This window comes from Mya arenaria, chromosome 13 (genome assembly GCF_026914265.1).
Source record: "Mya arenaria isolate MELC-2E11 chromosome 13, ASM2691426v1".
Classification (NCBI taxonomy): domain Eukaryota; kingdom Metazoa; phylum Mollusca; class Bivalvia; order Myida; family Myidae; genus Mya; species Mya arenaria.
This window is the reverse complement of record NC_069134.1, coordinates 49,030,134-49,049,949: the sequence shown is the minus strand read 5'-3', so window position 1 is coordinate 49,049,949 and position 19,816 is coordinate 49,030,134. Positions and strand designations below refer to the sequence as shown.

At 33.8% G+C, this 19,816-nt stretch overlaps 1 protein-coding gene and 1 long non-coding RNA gene across 2 annotated transcripts in view; both read right to left on the bottom strand.

Annotated features, from left to right (window-relative positions):
• Positions 1–4,702, bottom strand: part of LOC128215331 (alpha-(1,6)-fucosyltransferase-like) — a 45,850-nt gene extending 41,148 nt beyond the window's left edge. The window contains exons 1-8 of the mRNA XM_052922027.1: positions 4,572–4,702; positions 4,180–4,303; positions 3,258–3,356; positions 2,998–3,061; positions 2,504–2,565; positions 2,131–2,219; positions 1,783–1,894; positions 1,542–1,601 (exon numbers count right to left, since the gene is read on the bottom strand). Coding sequence (XP_052777987.1) covers positions 1,542–1,601; positions 1,783–1,894; positions 2,131–2,219; positions 2,504–2,565; positions 2,998–3,061; positions 3,258–3,356; positions 4,180–4,303; positions 4,572–4,702 — 741 coding nt within the window. The remainder of the gene's footprint in view (positions 1–1,541; positions 1,602–1,782; positions 1,895–2,130; positions 2,220–2,503; positions 2,566–2,997; positions 3,062–3,257; positions 3,357–4,179; positions 4,304–4,571) is intronic.
• A 755-nt stretch (positions 4,703–5,457) lies between these two features.
• LOC128214734 (uncharacterized) lies at positions 5,458–8,327 on the bottom strand. Its single transcript, XR_008257968.1, has 4 exons — positions 8,113–8,327; positions 7,725–7,936; positions 7,252–7,413; positions 5,458–6,981 (listed from the first exon to the last, which is right to left on the bottom strand). It is a non-coding gene; the product is annotated as an uncharacterized LOC128214734 (long non-coding RNA).
• Between the last annotated feature and the right edge of the window lie 11,489 nt (positions 8,328–19,816).

The following is a 19,816-nucleotide window of genomic DNA, read 5'->3' as shown; positions in this document are numbered from 1 at the left end:
ATTAAAAGAACATCTGCCATTTTCCTTGCATAACTGTGCTGCAACATTTTTTTTGATATCACTTATTTAAGCATGAAAGTTACACAATTGGTACACAATCTAACTCAAAAATTGACGTTTTGTTGTCTCCGTCTTTCTACATTCCTGGTCGACTATGTCATAGTTAAGGGTGAGGATGTTGGAAAGCAGAAGATCACAGGCCTCTTTTGCAAGAAGATTGAAGACATATTCCAGGTAGATTCTGAAAGAAAACAGTGGTTTAGAATTGATGCTAGTCTTTTCCCAGAAAATATAGTTTTAAATATATGATAAAAGCAATTGCCTTTTTCCTACATTGTGTCACCTTATTTTACTAGAGGTCCAATAAATATGTTATAGGTTAGGCATAAACCATAAGCATGCAAAACTAATTCAAAACCTGAAAAAAAATGAAATTGTATTTTCGTAGAACTTGACTAGAAATAAGAATAGACCCCACAAGTTTTTCCAAAGGAATATTATTCTTTGTATATAAGTGTAAAATAAACGTCCTGAAATTCAATAAAAATGCATCAAAATCATGAAAGATATAGTAAACCAACCTTAATGACAAAACAAATAGTGATGAAAAGTTCGGATAATTTAGTTTGTTACGTATTTTGTGTTTTATTGATAGCGTTTACACATTTATTGAATTAGGACTCTAGTTTCTGAGAAGAAACTCACAATGCTAAACTCACAAACAAACGTGATGATTTAAACTAAAGTAAATTGAAAAGCCTCCCATCTACAAGATTATTTTTTTCAAACATGTAATGATATACACAAGTGTATAGTAACACAGATACGCCATTGCAACAAAATACCTCAGATCTCAGGAATGTTTCAGCATAACCACACACAGGCCTGTACTTTCTTGTGTATTGGCATGGGTTTGCTACAAATTGATGGTGCCGCCGATGACTAGGTATGCCACTGTTTGCAAATCAGAAAAGGATAACATATTAAATTAATTGAAGAATCAGAGGTATAAAAGAGTGAACAATTGTCACAAAATGTGTCATGTATATTTTCTGTATCTAATGTTTACATAAATTGGTAAAGTATTCAATTATTGTTTAATGAAATGAAAGCACATTTCTTACTACATGAATAGTGATTAATTTGATTTTCATACTGTTTCTCAAATTTAAGTATTTGATGCAATGAATGGTTGTGGCACCCATTTACGTACAGGTTTGAATTGGTTTCTCATCCACAAACAAATTAAATCAAAGATTTCAAGAATGGCACAAACACAACCGTAACTCTTTGAAGTACTGAACATTTTGAATTTGCATTTTTGGGTGGTATACAAATTAACTATGTAAATTTGTACAGTAGTATTATCATCCAATATGCCTTATTCACTAAGACTATTCAGTGTAAAATAAATTGGACAGTTAGAAATTAGAACATGTCAAAAGCAAAATGTTATCTGAATACCAGCAAGCCGGACAAAGGTCGATCACAAACTCAACTTAAACATAACTTGCTCAGATGAGACTATAAAAAATAAGTACACTCCAGACTGACTTCTCGCACTTCACAATGTCTTGTAAATGTTTCATCACCTTTTGCAGCTGTAAAATAGTAACAAGACAGCATTTATAATACATCCAAAGATTGAAATCCAAAGTAAATATGAGCATCCTACTTAACATATAAGTTTTCCTGAAAAAGTAATATCTTGTGTAAAAACGCGTGCCATTATAAGCAATGCTAAATGGTCAAGAAGGTCAAGTGTATAATAAACATTTTCACCTCTTTGTCACAATTTGGACAAATTGATACACCACCATCTGTGTGGACTACATCTTTCTTAAAGCACCCATGATGGAACTGTTGCTTACAGATATCACAATGCCAGTTATTTCTGAAGTAGAATATCTCCATAAAATTTTTTTTTTTTTTTTTAAACAAACTATTTTCACCAGTGAGTTGTTCTATAATTCCTTACTGTGAATACCATTTGACTTTGCTGTTGTTATATTATAAGATTCTAGATCTTTACCACAAACTCAATGTTGTTCCATACTTAAGATTTTATGTCTGTCTGATAATATTATCTTTATAGCTCACAAACAAGAAAAACAAATAAACATATTTTACCCTTCATTTGGATGTTCACAAACACAGAGGACATCTGTTTTGGTTTTCTTCAAAGGCCTATTTTGGGGATAGTAAAAAGAGGACATCCTCTGAAATTAAACAAAATATAAACTTTGCATTAGGACTCTTGATTTAAGAATCTGCATTTTTTTTAATAATCATTTAAAAATTAATGAGCCATTAATCACGAAATACACCTTGAGCAAGTACGGCTCAGGTGATCTATAACAGCAGTGTTATAGCATCCAATATCAGCTGTTATATTTTTCTTATATTAACAAAGCACTTATATTTCAATTGAAATTCATATTCCAGTTAAATAAACAATAGGTCTTAACATGATATGAATACATATATCAAAGTTTTCAAATACCTCAACTCCTTCATTGTTGCTGTTTGTATCTTCTTCAGGGCTGATTATTTCTTGACCGTTATCTGCAAGTACAAACACATACACACATGTATATTATTATTTTATTATTTATATGGATATACAGGTATTAAACGGAATTGTGACTCCTCTTAAAACTTTGGAGTATAAAAGTTGTACTACTTATCACCATTTTTGTGTTGCCCAAATGACCCAATCTATAACCAGAAACTAACAAATCTAGATGCACAATAAACATTAATAGTACTGCCACTGTGACAACTAAGACATGCCAAATGCAAATGGGCTGAACTAAATATTTTTAAGTTTCATTGCTGATCTAAATGAGTATTGCTTCCTGTTCAATACTATAAGGAAGTTTAAAAGCTCGTCTAACACTTTTATAGTTATAATTACAACAAAACAATAACACATTCCACTCCATTATTAAAAAATGCATAAGATAACTCCTTAATGACAATCAAAGTAATGAATACCAGCATTGTCTCTCTGCCAATCTGCAACTTGCTCATCCGTGGAATTCAAATCCGTCACACTTCTCTACAAACAAAGATTATTTATGAAATTTGACAGAATAGTGTTTATGATTTTGTAGGAAATTAAGTTTGGTTGTTTTATGACTACCACCACAGTTCTATAAGAATACATTCTTTTTTTCTTATTTTATGACGTCCATTAAGAAATTTAACCCAACTGTCGTTTTTATACACAGTATCTACATAATTGAAACACTTACAGCAGCTAGAAGACTCCCTATGTACTTTCTCTTCTCGGCCACATCCTTTTTTGTCCAGGTAAACTTCAAGGACTTCCCAGCTAAGTAGTTCTCGACAAACTGAAGTCAGAACTTTGCTCATGAATACCCCTATCCATTTCAAGGTTGATGGTAATAAAATGATGTCTCCTTAAACCTTATTACGCCCTCAGCTGCTTGGTCCCTCGGTCCATCTTTCCATCCTTCCATCTTGTTCTGAGAATAACTTCAAAACTACTGATAGCATTGAAATGAAACCTGGTATATAGATGGCACCGAGAAGAAGTTGATGAAAGTTGAACATTTTATAAAGGACTTAAATAGCAAATACAAAACTCATTAAAACACCTCCTCAAATTAGTCATAGTAATAAAAGCTGCACTATCACAGATTTTTCTTCTTTTGGTCTCAGAATCAGCCGAATTTTGGCATTAAATTTTGAACGTTAATATGTAAAACTGCGATCTGATCTTTATTTTGCAGGGTATGCAATCTTAAATGGATTCCACAGATTTATGCAAAAATTGGCTTATTCAAAGACATCATATAACAAAGTTGTCCAAACAGTCAGCAAGAGTGTAGCTTCAAATTGTACTTTTATGTACCAGCCTTTTACTTAACATAAACACCCAAGGGTATTGACTTAAACATTCATATACATGTACACACTTATAGCATTAACAAGGATTGCATTACCCAGCAACCCTGACTAGGTATTTCTGAATGTAACTCCATTTGTGAACTATGAATGCAATTAACATGCCCCTTTTTCTGCATGTTCTGAAATTATCCAACTTGTGTATAGCAATGCTACAACAATTAACCTTCTAGGCTTCTACTAACATATACTACGAATGCGGCCTTTTGTAATAATTTTATTTTAATTGAAAGTCAGTATAAATACCTGTATAACATAGACACCGCATGATGTTCCATCCCTCTGTTTTGCATGAGGAAGGAAGTTGATGTTCCAGTGATGATGATGAGATGTCTCTATCCCGTGCTTGTACCTCTCATTCATGAAGGCACTAAAATTCGAACTCAGATATTACTAGGAAACTTTTTGTTGTTATTCTTCAAAGGAGGATGTGATTGTAATAGATGTTACTGGAATTGATATAATCTTATGGTAAAAGGTGCAGAAACAATTTAAGTCTCATTCGACAACTACTGACACTGCATCACATGAACTTGGAAATAAACAGTATGAAAGCACAAAAGAATACCCAGCCAGCAAAACTTATGGGACCCATATGGGTCCCACATGGGTTACCATATGGGTCCCATATGGGCTACCCATCTGGGCCCCACATGGGTTTTGCAACAGGGCTCCATGTGGGTCCCATATGGGCAACCCATATGGGCTGAATGTGGGACCCATATGGGCCCCACATGGGTTTTGGAACTGGGCTCGATTTAGGACCCATATGGGCCCCACATGGGTTTTTGAACAGGGCTTGATATGGGACCCATATGTGTCCCACATGGTATTTGTGGGCTCTATATGCCCTACCTAAGCAATTAATTTGGGGTAAACCGTTACTTTTGTTATTACAGGTTATAATATATTGATTCCAATTACCTAAAATATTTGATCTTGAGTGTTCACCTATTGCATTACTATCCTTTCATTGATTATCTCTACAAACAGCTATGTTGAGAAGTACAAATGACATAATGTCAACATAATATTTCATTACACAACAAAGATAGCAATAATCTTATTAAGTTTATTAACATGAAAACATTAGAAATGTAAAACAAGATGTACACTAAAAAAGACAACAAAAATTACATACTGACAATGTTAAGATTTTGCATAATACTGGCAATATAAAAGTGGCACACAAATGTCACTGAAATTATGACACATTTTTTTCAGTTTGGTTTGACAATACCAAGCTAAAACTATCTAGTACATTTATATGGTAATTTGATTAATAACTTAATAATAAGTGAAAACTTTGTTTTATTGATTGTATCTGTCAGTTAAAGCTGTCAAACTGAAAACTTTTTAAAGGCTTTAACGACATTCGGAGCTCCCCGGCCATTTTATCAAAAACAACCTCTGATGTATTTGGACGGTTTACATACTAAAAAAGCGGTACGTTTAAGTCCGCTGCAAGTAGATCGCGTAGTAATTTTTTTAGCAGTTAAACTTCATGACTTAACTCTTGGGAATCTTAATTATGTTTGCAATATTACACTTCACTGGCAATCAATTTAAACTTAGATCAATAAAAACAATTCTAAAACCCTATATTTAATTAATGATATAATTAAGAAATTTAACTGATGTACCGGCATACATCTAAGGTTGTTTTCGATAAAAATGGCCGCGGAGCTCCGAATGCTTTAAAGAATGTGTTTAAAAAAATACACTAATCGAAAGACGCACAATTCTAATAAACAGAGCATGGAGTGCATCTACACATTCAAGTATAACAATATTGCTTAGACATAAAGCAGCGTTTCAAACCAGAAATGAAATAACAGTTTCAAGTTCATTGGTACAGTGGATTCAATCACAAAAATCATACATGTAAAATAAAAAAAGAATTTAAAAGGAGAAAAAATTAAACACAAACCAGAGCTATTGACTAACACAATTAATGCACCTTGTAATACTGACTAGTGAACTGACATGACTGAATGTTAAAACATATATATATCCTTATTTCCTCCATGTATGTTGAGTTACATTACAAAATACATATGAAACAAAAGTAGAGCAACAGCATATAAGTTATAACAAATATTTACATAATAAAATTATATCATTTAGACCTGATTCATTGTTGTATATCAAGAAGAATTTATTAATATATACACGCTCAATCCATAGGTTAAAAAATGTATCTACCATATACAAATCTGGGATCACTGTTATCGCCAGGGAAATAAATGGGGTTGATATAATTAAAGTCATCTGGCCCCAATTTCTCGAAAGTTCTTAAGCGTAACACCCGTAAGTAGCTTATTTCATTCAGCCAAATTCCTTACTTCATCTTAAAATAAGTTTATTTTGAGTGTATCAAAGTTTAAAATGGTGTACCCAGGATAAGAAAATATTATAGTAAAACAAAAACTGACATCATTCCGAGATATTATGATAATTATTCAATGTCAACAGGTTTCGCTTATTAAAAGTCTTCTTTAGAACAATCATCCAAATGTGAACTAAACATATTTGTCTTGTTGATGGGTCTCTTATTAGTCATGGACAGTTTGTCTTATGTTTATACAAAAAAGTAAAAGCAACATGGATTTGCCTATAAATATAGATAAGAAATGCTCTTCTTGAAGCCCTTAATGATATGAAAATTTAGGGGAAAAGTTGGAGATATCTCATTATTACATTATTGTGATACATTTTGCATACAAACTACATAACATGTCACACGACATTGATGTGTTTATGATAAAACAATAGAAGCATACATATTGTATATTATCAATTTGAAAAATAGTCTGACAAGTTTTGCTGGTTTAATTCTGAGTCGTAAATCCGTATGTTCGTGGTTCGTGGAATCGTAAATTTTATGGTAAGTAAATAAGTCAACATTCTACTCATCGCATCGGAGTGACTCTTGCTCGGTCTTTGCGGCCAACCTCACGACTCCGCGACTCGGAAAGCCACTTCTATATGGCCCCCTCCATTTCCTTGCGGTTCTAAAGTGTGTTGCTGGGTTCAATTATTGACATCCTGTAAATAGTGTTATTGGATAAATGAATATCTGAGACAGTTATTTCATCAAAGTGATTATCAAATGTTTAGTAATAAATAAGCAGCATTTTATCGTCAACTATATATGGCAATTTTAGCTAGGCAGATAAATTTAGGTATCTTAAAAAGTTTGTCATTTTTTAACACTAATACTCAGTTATATTTTTTTTTAAATCCATTGATGTATATGCACAGCATAGGTAGTTTCATTTAGCACACCTTAATATATACAACAACAAAACCACCTACTGAAAAAGATGTTTATCAAGTGGAGTCTGTCCAGTTTCTTTTTTTTTGTTTGGTTTCCTTTAGGTTGTATTGGCGGGCCAGATTTGTTGTCAACACCGTCTTCATTATCCGGGAAAACGTGTCCACTGTGTCACTCCCACCATATTCTGCCAAGTATTTTACCTTGAACAAAAAAATGAAAATGCCTGTAAATCCACATATAAATGCAAAACAGCAAAAACTTTCAAGCAGAACCATAGTATCACACTCAATGTGGTACAATTAAATATTAAAATTTGAAGCACTGTCAGCTCCCCCTATACTGGCTCAGTTTGTGTGCCTGCCCTTATATTGATAATATCAGATCACGTTTCAAAAACAAACTTAAATGAATAATGTCACTTCAAAATGTAATTTTAAAGCTCAAATTATGCATTTTTAAATTTAAAGACACCTCATAAAAAATATCAGTCAACTATGTTTGGGAAACTTACAATGGATGTTGCAGCATTCGCTTGTGACTTTCGCTCTTTGAAGGCTGCCAAATCCACCACAGTTTTGAGGGGGAAAGATATCTCCTCTGGCAACTCACTCGGAACTGCATCTTGTGCTGAACCTCTCGCCAGGATGAGACGCAGGAGCTGCGTATGCTATCGCAATTGCTCCTGCTGGTTTTCCAAAATCACAAAGATCCAGGTGTCCTGATCTGGAACAAATAACATTCTGTCAAAAATAAAAATTTAAACAAGACACTTCAGGTAATAAACAGTGAACCATTAAACCAATAATGTGATTGGCTGTTTGTTAATGTTTATAATAATATAAAGATGCAAGGTTCAATTATGAAAACCATACTACATTCCATTAACATTTTCTATTTACCTTTTTGGATTCTGCTCTGCCGAGCATCGAATAATGAACAGGTAGCTGGAATGTTGGGGGGTGTTGGTCTTGACTGTAACAGGGCCATCATCCTCATCATCACCATTAGCATCAGTGGCACCCTGGCTCATATCCTCGTACAGCCTCGATCCTTGGTGCACTTTTAAATTGGATAAAAGATTAATGATTGTCAGAATCCATTCAAGAGAGAAGAATGTTAAAATCTCTTTGGAGGTCTATTTGTAAATAGGTTCCCCACACCTGCATGAACCATTCATTTGCCGTTGTTTTTATTTAGTTTTGTTTTGTTTTGGCATCTGCCATCCCAAATGCCTTTACTTTATAATTTATATATTATCGCGAAATTATATGACAAAATACAAAATCGTAGCACAAACAATACTTCTACAAGAAATTCATCAGTAATTCACTTGTTTAAAATCAAATTACTATAAATATAAATACAAGTTGCTTTAAAAGTTGAATAAGAACCCTTACCTTTTCTTTAAAGATGAATTTAACCATTGTTTTTTCACTCAATCACGTTCATCATCCGCGCGTCTATAAAATGTCACGTGACAATTTTTTCTGCATATTTTTTTTTATTTGTGACTAAATTGCTACTAAAAACACAATTGCAAAAGGTTTATATTTAAGAAGTAATAAAAAAATGAAAATACGGAAAAATATTTGTTCCTTGTGTATTTATGTATCATCGCCACAACATCGTGCCTTACCATCTAACACTGCCCTACTATAATGATAATGCCGAGTATATGGGACCCATATGGGACCTATCTGGGGCATATCATGTCAAAAGATGTGAATCCGATTCATGAAATAATGAACTTTTTTCACATAGTATCGATGTTTACATATTTTCATATAACAATTATCTTTGTTTCCCTTTGTATATCCAATTAATATAGATGAACAGCTATATGGGTCCCATCTGGGTCCCATCTGGGCATTCTCAACCATATGGGTCCTATATGGGCCCCATATGGGCTTTTTGCCCAGATTCAGCCCATATGGGACCCATTTAGCCTTGCTTGCTGGGTAGTAATGAAATGTGGTATGACTAGTAAATAAGAGCATTCAACAAATAGTATTAGAAGGGAAGACAAAGGAATTAAATGTAATATGAATACTGAATAAGCGCATTCAACAGGTTACATTGCAACAGGCCTAGTTGATTCAGTATACCGGGGGGGGGGGGTCACCTACAAGAACAAGTAAAAGCAGTAACTGAAACATGCTATACAAATGAGATGACATAAACTTCAATCTTAAAGTAGCAAACAATGTTAAAATGCACAATGCACAATAAATGCCTGAAAATAGTAAAAAATATTTGCATTCAAACTCTCGAACAGTATGCAACACTTACTAAGTTACCACTAGGTTCACTTACTACGATCTTTGTAGGTAGAGGGTTTTTGACTTTTGCAGGTCTCCCTATGGATTGATGGATGAAGGGAAAGTCTTCAACAACAATTTCTTCTTCATCTCCTTCATCGTCATCCTTGGAGAAACCTTCTTGAGGACTAAAGTTAAACAAAAAAGTACTTATTTATATAAAAACAAATGTAAGAAACAAGAGCAGTCACTGTAACAAAGAAAACCCCAAAAATCATATACACAATGACACAAATTTGGGTGCTTTATTTATAATCTCAAACAGGATTTAGAATAGTAGAAGTATTACATGATGCAACATTGACAATGTTAAGCAGTAAAGGTTCAATAACTAAAAATATATTACTAAAACCTACTTTAAGAGAGTTTTACACATTTTCGTTTTACAAATTAATACTAACAATCTATCTTAACTAAAATAACATCAAATCATTTTAGAATTTTAACAACCTTTACAAAATGGATTACAGCTGATATAGCCTGATGTGGTTTTCTAATTTCATGGAGATGAATTTGCCATATTGCTTTATTATATCAAATCTGCATTTCAAATGTCTGTAAGCCATAAGATTGTCGTGTCTGTACAATTTCTTTTTTCAGTGACCTGATGTCCGTGCGCAATTTGACCTAATGCCTGAAGCCAAGAAATCGCAGAATGGAACTCGTATTAGTTGTGGAATGTTTTCTTGATGTGTGTTTTAACAGCCTGTATAAATTGTTGTTTGACAAGACAGTGGAATTTTAATCATACAACATTTTGTTTGAGCAAATGAAATGATTATGTTAAGGCAGCTCAAACATGCCATTTTTAAATCTTATGAATTTATATAAATAGTAGTTTTTCCTATGTCTATAAATAATGTTTTATAAAAATCAGCATGTATTTGTTATTTCTTATCATCCGTGTCTAACACGGTCAAACCCTACCTAGATCCATCCCGTATAAGTTCCGTACATTCATCCGTGTACGGGTTCCGTAGTCCAATCCCGTACACGTTGCGTGTACGGGTCCGTATATCCATCCCGTACACGTTGCGTGTACGGGGTCAGTATTTCCATCCCGTACACGCTGCATGTACGTCTTATATCCATCCCGTACACATTACGTGTACGGGGTCCGAATATTCATCCCGTACACGTTGCGTGTTCAACGTCATCATATGTGAGCACAGGTAGCTGACATTGTACACCAAAGTGTCTAGTATAATTTTCTGTTTGTGAATTGAAGTCTGCTGTTTTTCCCATGAAACTTTCTTCGGTTTGTACTTTTATCACTGCACAGTTGTTCTCAGTCTGTGCGTCACAACATCTAAAACATATACAAATTTATCATGTACCCATTTAACACATCTTACATTAGGGTCGGGTAACCCGAACCAAATGTTTTGTTTTTTTTGCCTTATTCATAAACACTTAATATTTCGTATTTTTGTTAAAGAATGAAGAAAAATGATCGGTAGTTATTAACTAATCAGATCGATTATATAGCACAACAAGCAATGTATATTGAACAATACCTAGAGGACTGATTCTGTGGCTGTTGTACTGGTCCGATGCAGTAATCATGCAGGTGGACTGAGGTATCAATTGCATGTCTGGAAGGGGTTTTCCTGCCCGTTTTCTTTATTATCTTTAAAGTTACACTTTCCATTTTCAATTGTTTCTGTTTACTTCCTGGTTTATGTAGTCCCCGGAAGTAAATTTCCGCTTTCAGCGCATGCCCACTTGAAGAGTATTCAAGGACAGATAATCGAGTTATCAGAAAAGACAATAGAACCGGATCAGATGCAAGCGTCTAGATAAACGTGACTATGTCAATTTTCGCTAGACCGTTGTATATCATTTATTCGATAACTTTCATTTGTTATACACAATACTTAAATATGTCATTCCTTTTGTTAGGCTTGTTGTCATTTCTATGTTGTTATATTGACACAATCCAACACACACAAAGGCTGCTATAGGTCTATTTTTCACGTTCTAGAACATTGATAGTTCTCAGACCTAGTACTACTTTGATTATTCAAATTCGCATTCGGAACTCCTCGGCCATGTTCAAATTCGCTAACTGACATCCATTGAAAGTACAGCGTAGGAATACATTACGTCAGTGAGACCCTGTATTCGCCCTAAAAAACAGAGATCGTTTGCACCACAAGTGCCCAGGTCCAAAAATGGGGATCAGGGGACAATCCGCAGTGCGTTAGGGGTGCAACTAAATAATGAGGGTCAATGTCGTGCGTAAAATGTTCAGGGGACTATCCGCAGTGCTTTTGAATGCAATTGTGGGTGCATTAGCAATGCAATCCGGTACTAAACATTGGGCGAACGGGGGACCATCCGTAGTGCATTTGAAATGCAACTCAATAATCAGTGTCAATGCTGTGCGCAAAATATTTAGGGGTCTTTTCGCAATGCTTAAGATTTCAACTGTGGGTGCATTAGCAATGTTCCGGATTACAAATTTTGGAGGTCTGGTGACCGACCATCATCAGTGCGTTAATGGTGCAACTCAAAAATTAGGGTCAATGCTAAGCGTAAAATGTTCAGGTGACCATCCGCAGTGCATTAGAATGCAACTGTGTGTGAAGTAGCAATGTAATCCGAAAATTATTAAGTGTTGTCCAATTTTAATTGAATATGCGGGTCACTAACAGTTCATTTCGACATTCTTAACATCCGTTACTGTACTTTCGCGGCAACCTGGGCTTGCATGATAAGTACATACAGGTCATACTTTCAGAAAGTTTGCATGTCAACTGAAAAATTAGTATGGTAACATTTTTGTAGGCAGAAAATGACAGAATTGATATTACTATTCGATCAGAGTGCTCTTGTATCATTTTTTTGAAAACCAGTTCTAAGTCAATTACTTCCCTTGATTTATATCACCATGTAAAAAACCCACCAAGAAACAATTTTCTACCAAATGTTACCACATGTTTCCGATGCTCTACTTTCACATACGAAAACCTGTCACATAATTTCCGTCTACATATTTTAGCGTGTATTGACATTCTTCTAGAGTGTACTGCAAGACTATAAGAAACAGCTGTTTTGATTAGCAGAAACCTTGCCTGTCACACTTCAAACTTTCCAATCCCAATCAAAGAGTATGATTTTATATGCCATGAATATATTAATTTAAGCTTTCTCCCAAAAAGGATGCCACGTGTTGTATGATATAACGTCTTTACAGGGGTTCTAATGTTGAGGATTGAACCAGAAATCAGGACTTAGAGCTTTTTACTTCAGACTACTGTACAGGTATAAAGATGGTTTTTACCTCGGACATTTGCATCAAAAACAGTAAAACGTAACTTGAAATGAATATTAATGACTTCGGAAGCATGTTTTTGGCATGAATCCCTCGTATTCAGTCAGACCCCGGCTAAAAAAATCAGGATTGACAAATTATTAGTTATTAGAACCTCTGTTTGTATTTAATTTATACTGAAATAAACTCATGTGTAAGCAAGGTCAATATATCTGGCTTTAAAAGGACAAGAAACAAGTTTTGGTTCCAAAATCGGCAAATACAGTATTTCCTCAAAACAAGACTAAAATTGCCAATACGAGCTAGTATGATGCCGATAATACATCACTTTACATGATTTAACGAATATTTTGTCGCTGAGTTGACCTGTTTAAAATAAGCGCAAAATGGTTTCCCAGTTTATAGTGTGTATATTAAGCATGTGAAAGTCACGTGATTAGTATTGTTACAAATACATAAACCGGCGCTATTTTTAAATTAACTGGGATTTTCGTGGTAGACAGTCAATTATTGAATTGGAAAACTTTGAAAGATACATCAGTAGTTTAGAGCCAATACGTTGCACACAACGATATCAATTTATGTTAGTTTTTGACAATTTTCTTTTTTTCTTGCAGTTGTATCATCTGGTGTCTTGTCCCTTTAATGATTGTGAAGTTTAAGTGTTCCTTGATAGTTTGAAAAAGGCATAGAACAACTTGGCTATATCTGAATTATCATTCCAAATAATTAAAATGAAACTTCTACATATACCACCAGTTACAATGTACACATGTGTAGAAAGACCCATTCATATTACTTTAATTCTTGTTGAGCTTTGGTAGTTTGACTGATAAACGCTACACAAAACAGACGAGCGTTGGCTTTCCCTCTGCGGCACTATTGTTTTTAAATACGAGAACAAAAATACCTGTTTTGAACTAAGAACTAAGAATGCAACATGTTAAACTAGTAATAAATTGTAATGTCCAAATATTCATCATCTGATCGGAACACAGTGTCACGAACTTTAATACCAAAGCCCATTTTTCATGGTAATGAAAACTAACCTGATAAGACAAAAATAAGAATGAAAATATTCATTAAGAAGACAATAGTTGATTTTTTGCATATTTCATATATCGAAAACAAATGAGATTATCAAAAAAGTTCAGTTCAAACATTCAACAGAATTATTCTGCAATGAAAAAGATCAAAATGACCATCGATCATTAAAAAGAAATAATATGTGTTCATTTATACATGTTAATGGCGAGTCAATGCATGAAATGAAAGAAACATTTAGCATTTAAGAACACGATATGGCATATTGTAATGGACTGATGCATGTGGATAAATCCGATTCTTAACAAAATACAGGTAAAATAAGACGCACAATATAGGTTGAATCTACAGAAAAAAAGATATATTAGCGATATTTTGGCGTTTTTTAACTGGAGAATTTGTGGCCACGTAGTTATTAATTAAAAAAAAAAAAAAAAAAAAAAAAAAAAAAACACATTAATTTGATAAACTTGTTTTATCTGTACTTAAATCATATACTTTTTTTGTATTTCCCATTTAAGACAAATTCGTTAAACAAGATTACGCATTGCATTTTAAAAAGAATGGCATCAGCCTGGATTGTGCGCCTTTAATATGTCAATAGTTATTGCGTATTTAATGAGCATTTATCTATTCTTTAGATTTTTGATATACTCAACAACATGACTAACATAATTGCAATAAGAAGTACCATCCATAATGATATTCGGATAGGCCATGAACGTCAGAAATACTGCTCAACTGAACGTCAAATTAAGCTTCCTCATGTACCTAAAAGTAGATCGCGTAGTAATTTCAATAGAGCAGTTAAAGTTGATTACTTTGCTCTTGAGATTCTTAATTATTTATGCAATAATTCACTTTACTGGCAATCAATTTAAACGTAGTTATAATTAATACATGTTAAAATACTTCAATTAATTATTAACTTGTATATAAAATTCTACGAACTTTATTCTACTGATATACCGGCATAAATCCAAGGTTGTTTTCGATGGAAAATGGCCGAGGTATGCCGAATGTTTGTGTACATTGGATGACATAATGCCCGAAGCCATAATGGCAAGCCTCCAAATTCATTAAAATATAATATTTTCCTTATGTGGCTACCTATCAAATTAAAAAACGAACATTTGATTTTATCGTCTTGGAAAGCCTGTCACGATTTCTCTAATATATTTATTGTGCACTGTGATTGAGTTTAATGTCTGACCACAAAAACCGTGTCAAGTCCGTTTGGTTGACTGGGCCAGTCAGCACAAGCACGCCCTGGAAGACACAACGTTTAAAAAGAAAAAAAAGGAATCCACATATTTGCCATTCAAAAGGGCAAAAATGATTTCACCCATCATAAAGCTGTAAACACATCAAAAGCAAATTCTCATAGCAAGAAAACTAAAACATATGACGGTATTAGCTTGACCGAAATAATTATCAATACATGCAGTACTGAAAACTTATGGAAGGCTGACTTTTTATTGCGCCCTTAACCCCAACATTCGGACATACTAGACACTGCTTTGAGGGCCAAAATATACCAGCACACAACCTTCTATATTCCGGATAGTTTTCACTTTTGGTTAATGTGTATTTAATAGCCAGTTGTTTACGCAACATAAAGGCAATAGAGGCATAACATCGCCATTCGGAATACGTCGGCCATTTGTCATCGAAAAAAAACCTCGGATGTATGCCGGTTCATCAGAAGAAGTAGTTCTTGAAAATTTAAATAATAGTATTAATCAATTGTAATGTTTTAGCGTGTTGTTTGTATTACTTATTTCATACTGATTCCAATCGAAGTGTATAATTGTATTAATAATTAAGATCTCAAGATTTAAGTCATTGAGTTTTACTGTTAAATTGAAATTACTATGCGATTTTCTTGCAGCGTATTTAAATGTAATGATTTCTGACATAGTAAACCGTCCAAATATATCTGAGTTTTTTCGATGGAAATTGACTGAGGTTTTCCGAATGATAACAATGTATTGTAAAAATGGCGCCCTATTCCTACGAAACTCGAAAGCGCCACCACTACTCCACAGCCCCATAAATAGAGCTACAGTGCAACCAATAATTAATATGTGCAAAGTTCTTTTTTAAGAAGAGCGTGTAATATGTAGATGTGTGCCGGCTAATTACCATACACAACAGATATATTTGCATGCACCGTAACTTTCGTACGTTCTGTCTATGTACCGACGAATATTCGAAAACTAGATGATCTCAAAATAGGCAGAAGTAGGAATCGGGAGAAACGAAAGTGTAGCCAACCTGTATTATAGGGACTGTACACCAGATTGGCACAAAAAAGGTTTTTTTTCTGTAACGAATCTCAGGACAATTATCTAATAGAATGTGTTACGCTTTGATATTATAATTGTAAAAAAGTACCAAAATGTAAAAAAAAATTGTGTCAGAGACCGGGTTCGAACCCGTGTCGCCAAAATTGCAGTCCAGCGTCGTATCCACTGAGCTACGACGGCTTACTCTATTCGGGTGACATAATTAAGCTATACACCTAACTCGGTAATATCACGTGATAACACCGACTAGCCAATCACGCATAAGGAATGAATTCTACTAGGTAGACATACCCAGTAATCTTTTTTAATGGAAAAATACGAAATAACTGCTAAACCTAAATAAATTGTAAACTATGTGGTGCTTCAGTTAGTAAGTTTCAATGCATTGTACACATTAATAACAAGTTTATGACAGTTTTCGACAATTATCTTTTTTTCTTGCAAATTGATCATCTGGTGCACAGTTGCTTTAAAAGTGTATTTACACGGCACCACATTCTATGATTGTTGTCCATCAATGACAATAATTGTTTGCATCTAGCGTTTGCGATTTGCTCCATCGCTTGCAGTGAATGCGCTGTAGTTAAACGGGGAAAAAAACAAAATAGTTAACAAATGGGAGCGATTGTTATTCTTATCTGAAAGCAAGGTTAATGCTTCTATTCGACAGTCTGAAAAAATGGTCACAGTACAATTAGAAATCAAGTCTAGTTAATATTATTGAATGACATATTTTTTTCAAAATTCCAGACCAAATGTTTGCAGGTATTTCGTCTTCGAAACGAAGAAACAACTTCTTTGATGAATCATACTTTAAAGATGCACTCTTACTCCCACATGATATTTACCACGATGAAAAATATTGTTTTAATTTTCCAAAAATGATCAATAAATGTCGAAAACAATGGTTCTTATGAAGGAAACCGAGTTTGAAGAAATGTGCATAAAACACGTTATTTCTACCTTATGAGACTATAGTAGACCACAGTAAATCTTTTACCATTCACCAAGCATTTATTAATTTTGAGCTTCCTGCTATTAAATACACTGTTACAATCTTGTTATCAGTAATTAATATCTTCCATAAGTGTATTATTTAGTAAGTAGAGAAAAATATATCAGTCAAAATTGATGTTTGTTATACATGTGTATGTATTGATTTCGAATAAGAGTGCCACTTTAACATAGAAAACTGGAGTCAAAGAGAAAGCGAATACTATCATAAAACAAGTTTAAGAAAACACATCTTCAAATTAATCTGCCATATAATTTAAAATATTGCAGTATATGTATTTTTTTATTCAAAAACATGCCATGGTGAATTTAAAGGAGAATATTATTTCAAATAATTTGCCAACGTAGCAATTGCATTTTCGAACGTTCTATATATATCACCTATCGATTTTGAATAAAAGACTGCTTCGGTAGATCGGTATTTAATTGAAACCTGACAATCCATTTAACGATACAGAAATTGGACGCCTGTTAATAATACCAAGTCAAATAAACGCTTCTGAAATAAATGTGTATGATCAGATATGTGTTGTTTTAATTTAAAATGTTTGAAATGAATGTTAAGGATACATTTCGATATTTTTTACTTGTTTGGATAATATTTATTGGAATTTGGTTTCTTTATATGAATCGTGGAACAGATAGAATCGCTGTTTTTAAACACCATACAGGTATGTTATTATGACTGATATGTGTTTTCAAAATTAACTGTAATCTTGCTCTACTTTAAACGTTTTTTTTGTGGCGAACTATTCGCAAATATAATCAGTATAAGCAGAGGAATTATATTACTGTACCGATACTGTTGTAGCTGCATTTTTTTTTGTTTTGTTTTTTTATATTTAACCCTGTTTCATTTCCATGCACAACGAACATGTTTCTATTTGTGATTCAGCCTTCAAGATCGATGGACAATATACCCCCTCTGCAAATGCGAACACGTACACAGATTCTGTCAGACTAAAAGAAGTGATGCTAAACTTTACCGATTCCGCTGAGAGTTGTCTTAGACATATAATAAATGCAACAAACTCAGAAACCGTGGACAAAACCTTGGATGAGATCAACCATTTTATTTTCAAAGGTAAAATGGTTACAAACAAGCTTTTTTTGCCTTGTTCATTTAGTGTACATAATTGTTCTGAATCGTTAGAGATCATAGTTAGTATAGCTTATTTGTGAGTTTCTCTTAAGTTTTCATCCTGGAGAGCCCCAATGCCGTTATCCTAACCCTGATAAATGGAGATTTTTTTAATACTTTTGAGGCGTTTGTACTGTTTGTCCGATTGGATATATTCTTTTTGCATGTGATGTCTGTGCCGTTGAGTACATGAAGTAGGTTTATCAGTAGATATGCATTCGCTTTTTTCTTCATTTTAAAGTTGGTTATGACATCGTTTATTTTCAAGTGTTTGTTTATTTTGCTATAACTGATAAGTATTTGGACAAGTAAGAAGTTGAATACTAACCCCCAGTGAACTCCTGTTTCACAGACCGTTCAAAGGCGGTAACCCCAACATTTTTCAATCATGATATTTTGATGTTTGTATAGTCTGCTTTGTAGTATTGTTTCGGTATATGCCTCTCATTTAGTGTCTGTTATGACTGCACCTAAACATAATATATAACATTTTAATGTGGTCCTGTAGTGTTTACTTCATTGTTCAAAGCAGAAAACGTACGTAAATGGGTTACTAACTTACAGGCAGACACCATATTTATAAATTACCTATTAGACATTTTGGTGTGAAAAATGACACTTTAAAAGAAAACAAATTTTAACGATTGAGTACTAATAAACTAGTGCAACCACACAGTGAACGTCTGTTTCACTGACCGTTCCAAGGCGGTAACCCCAATGTTTGGACAAGTGTGAGGTTGGGTACTTTCGTAAGCTAGTTTTAACCCGTAATTAACTTCTCTTTCGCTGACTGTTCCATTGCGGAAACCCCATGTTGGGATAAGTGAGAGTTTGAATACAAATAAACATAGGAAACAGTGAACACCTCTTTCGCTCACCTCTCCAAGGCGGTAACCCCAACACTTATTTATAAATATTTTTGTTGTTCATGTGTTGTATATCTATGCTGTATGCTGTATGTATCTCATTGAGTGTCTGTTAGGCTTAAGCCTTTTTCCTCTATACACGATATTCGTTAAATATTTGGCTACCTAAAAACCCTGAAGTTTTCCTTGAAAATCACATGTCATGTAACGATTTGTATATTGTTTGGAGATCCTTGTACCTTTACAAGAAACTTGTTTAAAGTTTTGGCTACTGCAGGACTTGTCCCTGTATTTTCAGTCGTTTGTAAAGTCTTAATATGTCATCGATACCAAGGTCCGATTAAGTTAAATAGATTTAGAATATTTTAGAGCAATTAAGAATCATTCATTATTTCAATATGTTAGTAGATCCTAAATAAATGACATGATGTTTAAATCTGCAAACATTCATTAATGTTATTCAAATTATTAAACCTCTTGCATTCACTTTCAGAATGTTCAAAAGCATTGGACTTACTGGGTCTCCCTTCAATGCCTTGCTAAACAAACCAGGCCTTGACTTAAAACAAGGCGATGTTATTCTCCCTAGCCTGTCCTGCAGAAATAATGTAAGTTGTTGCACCAACTGGTTATT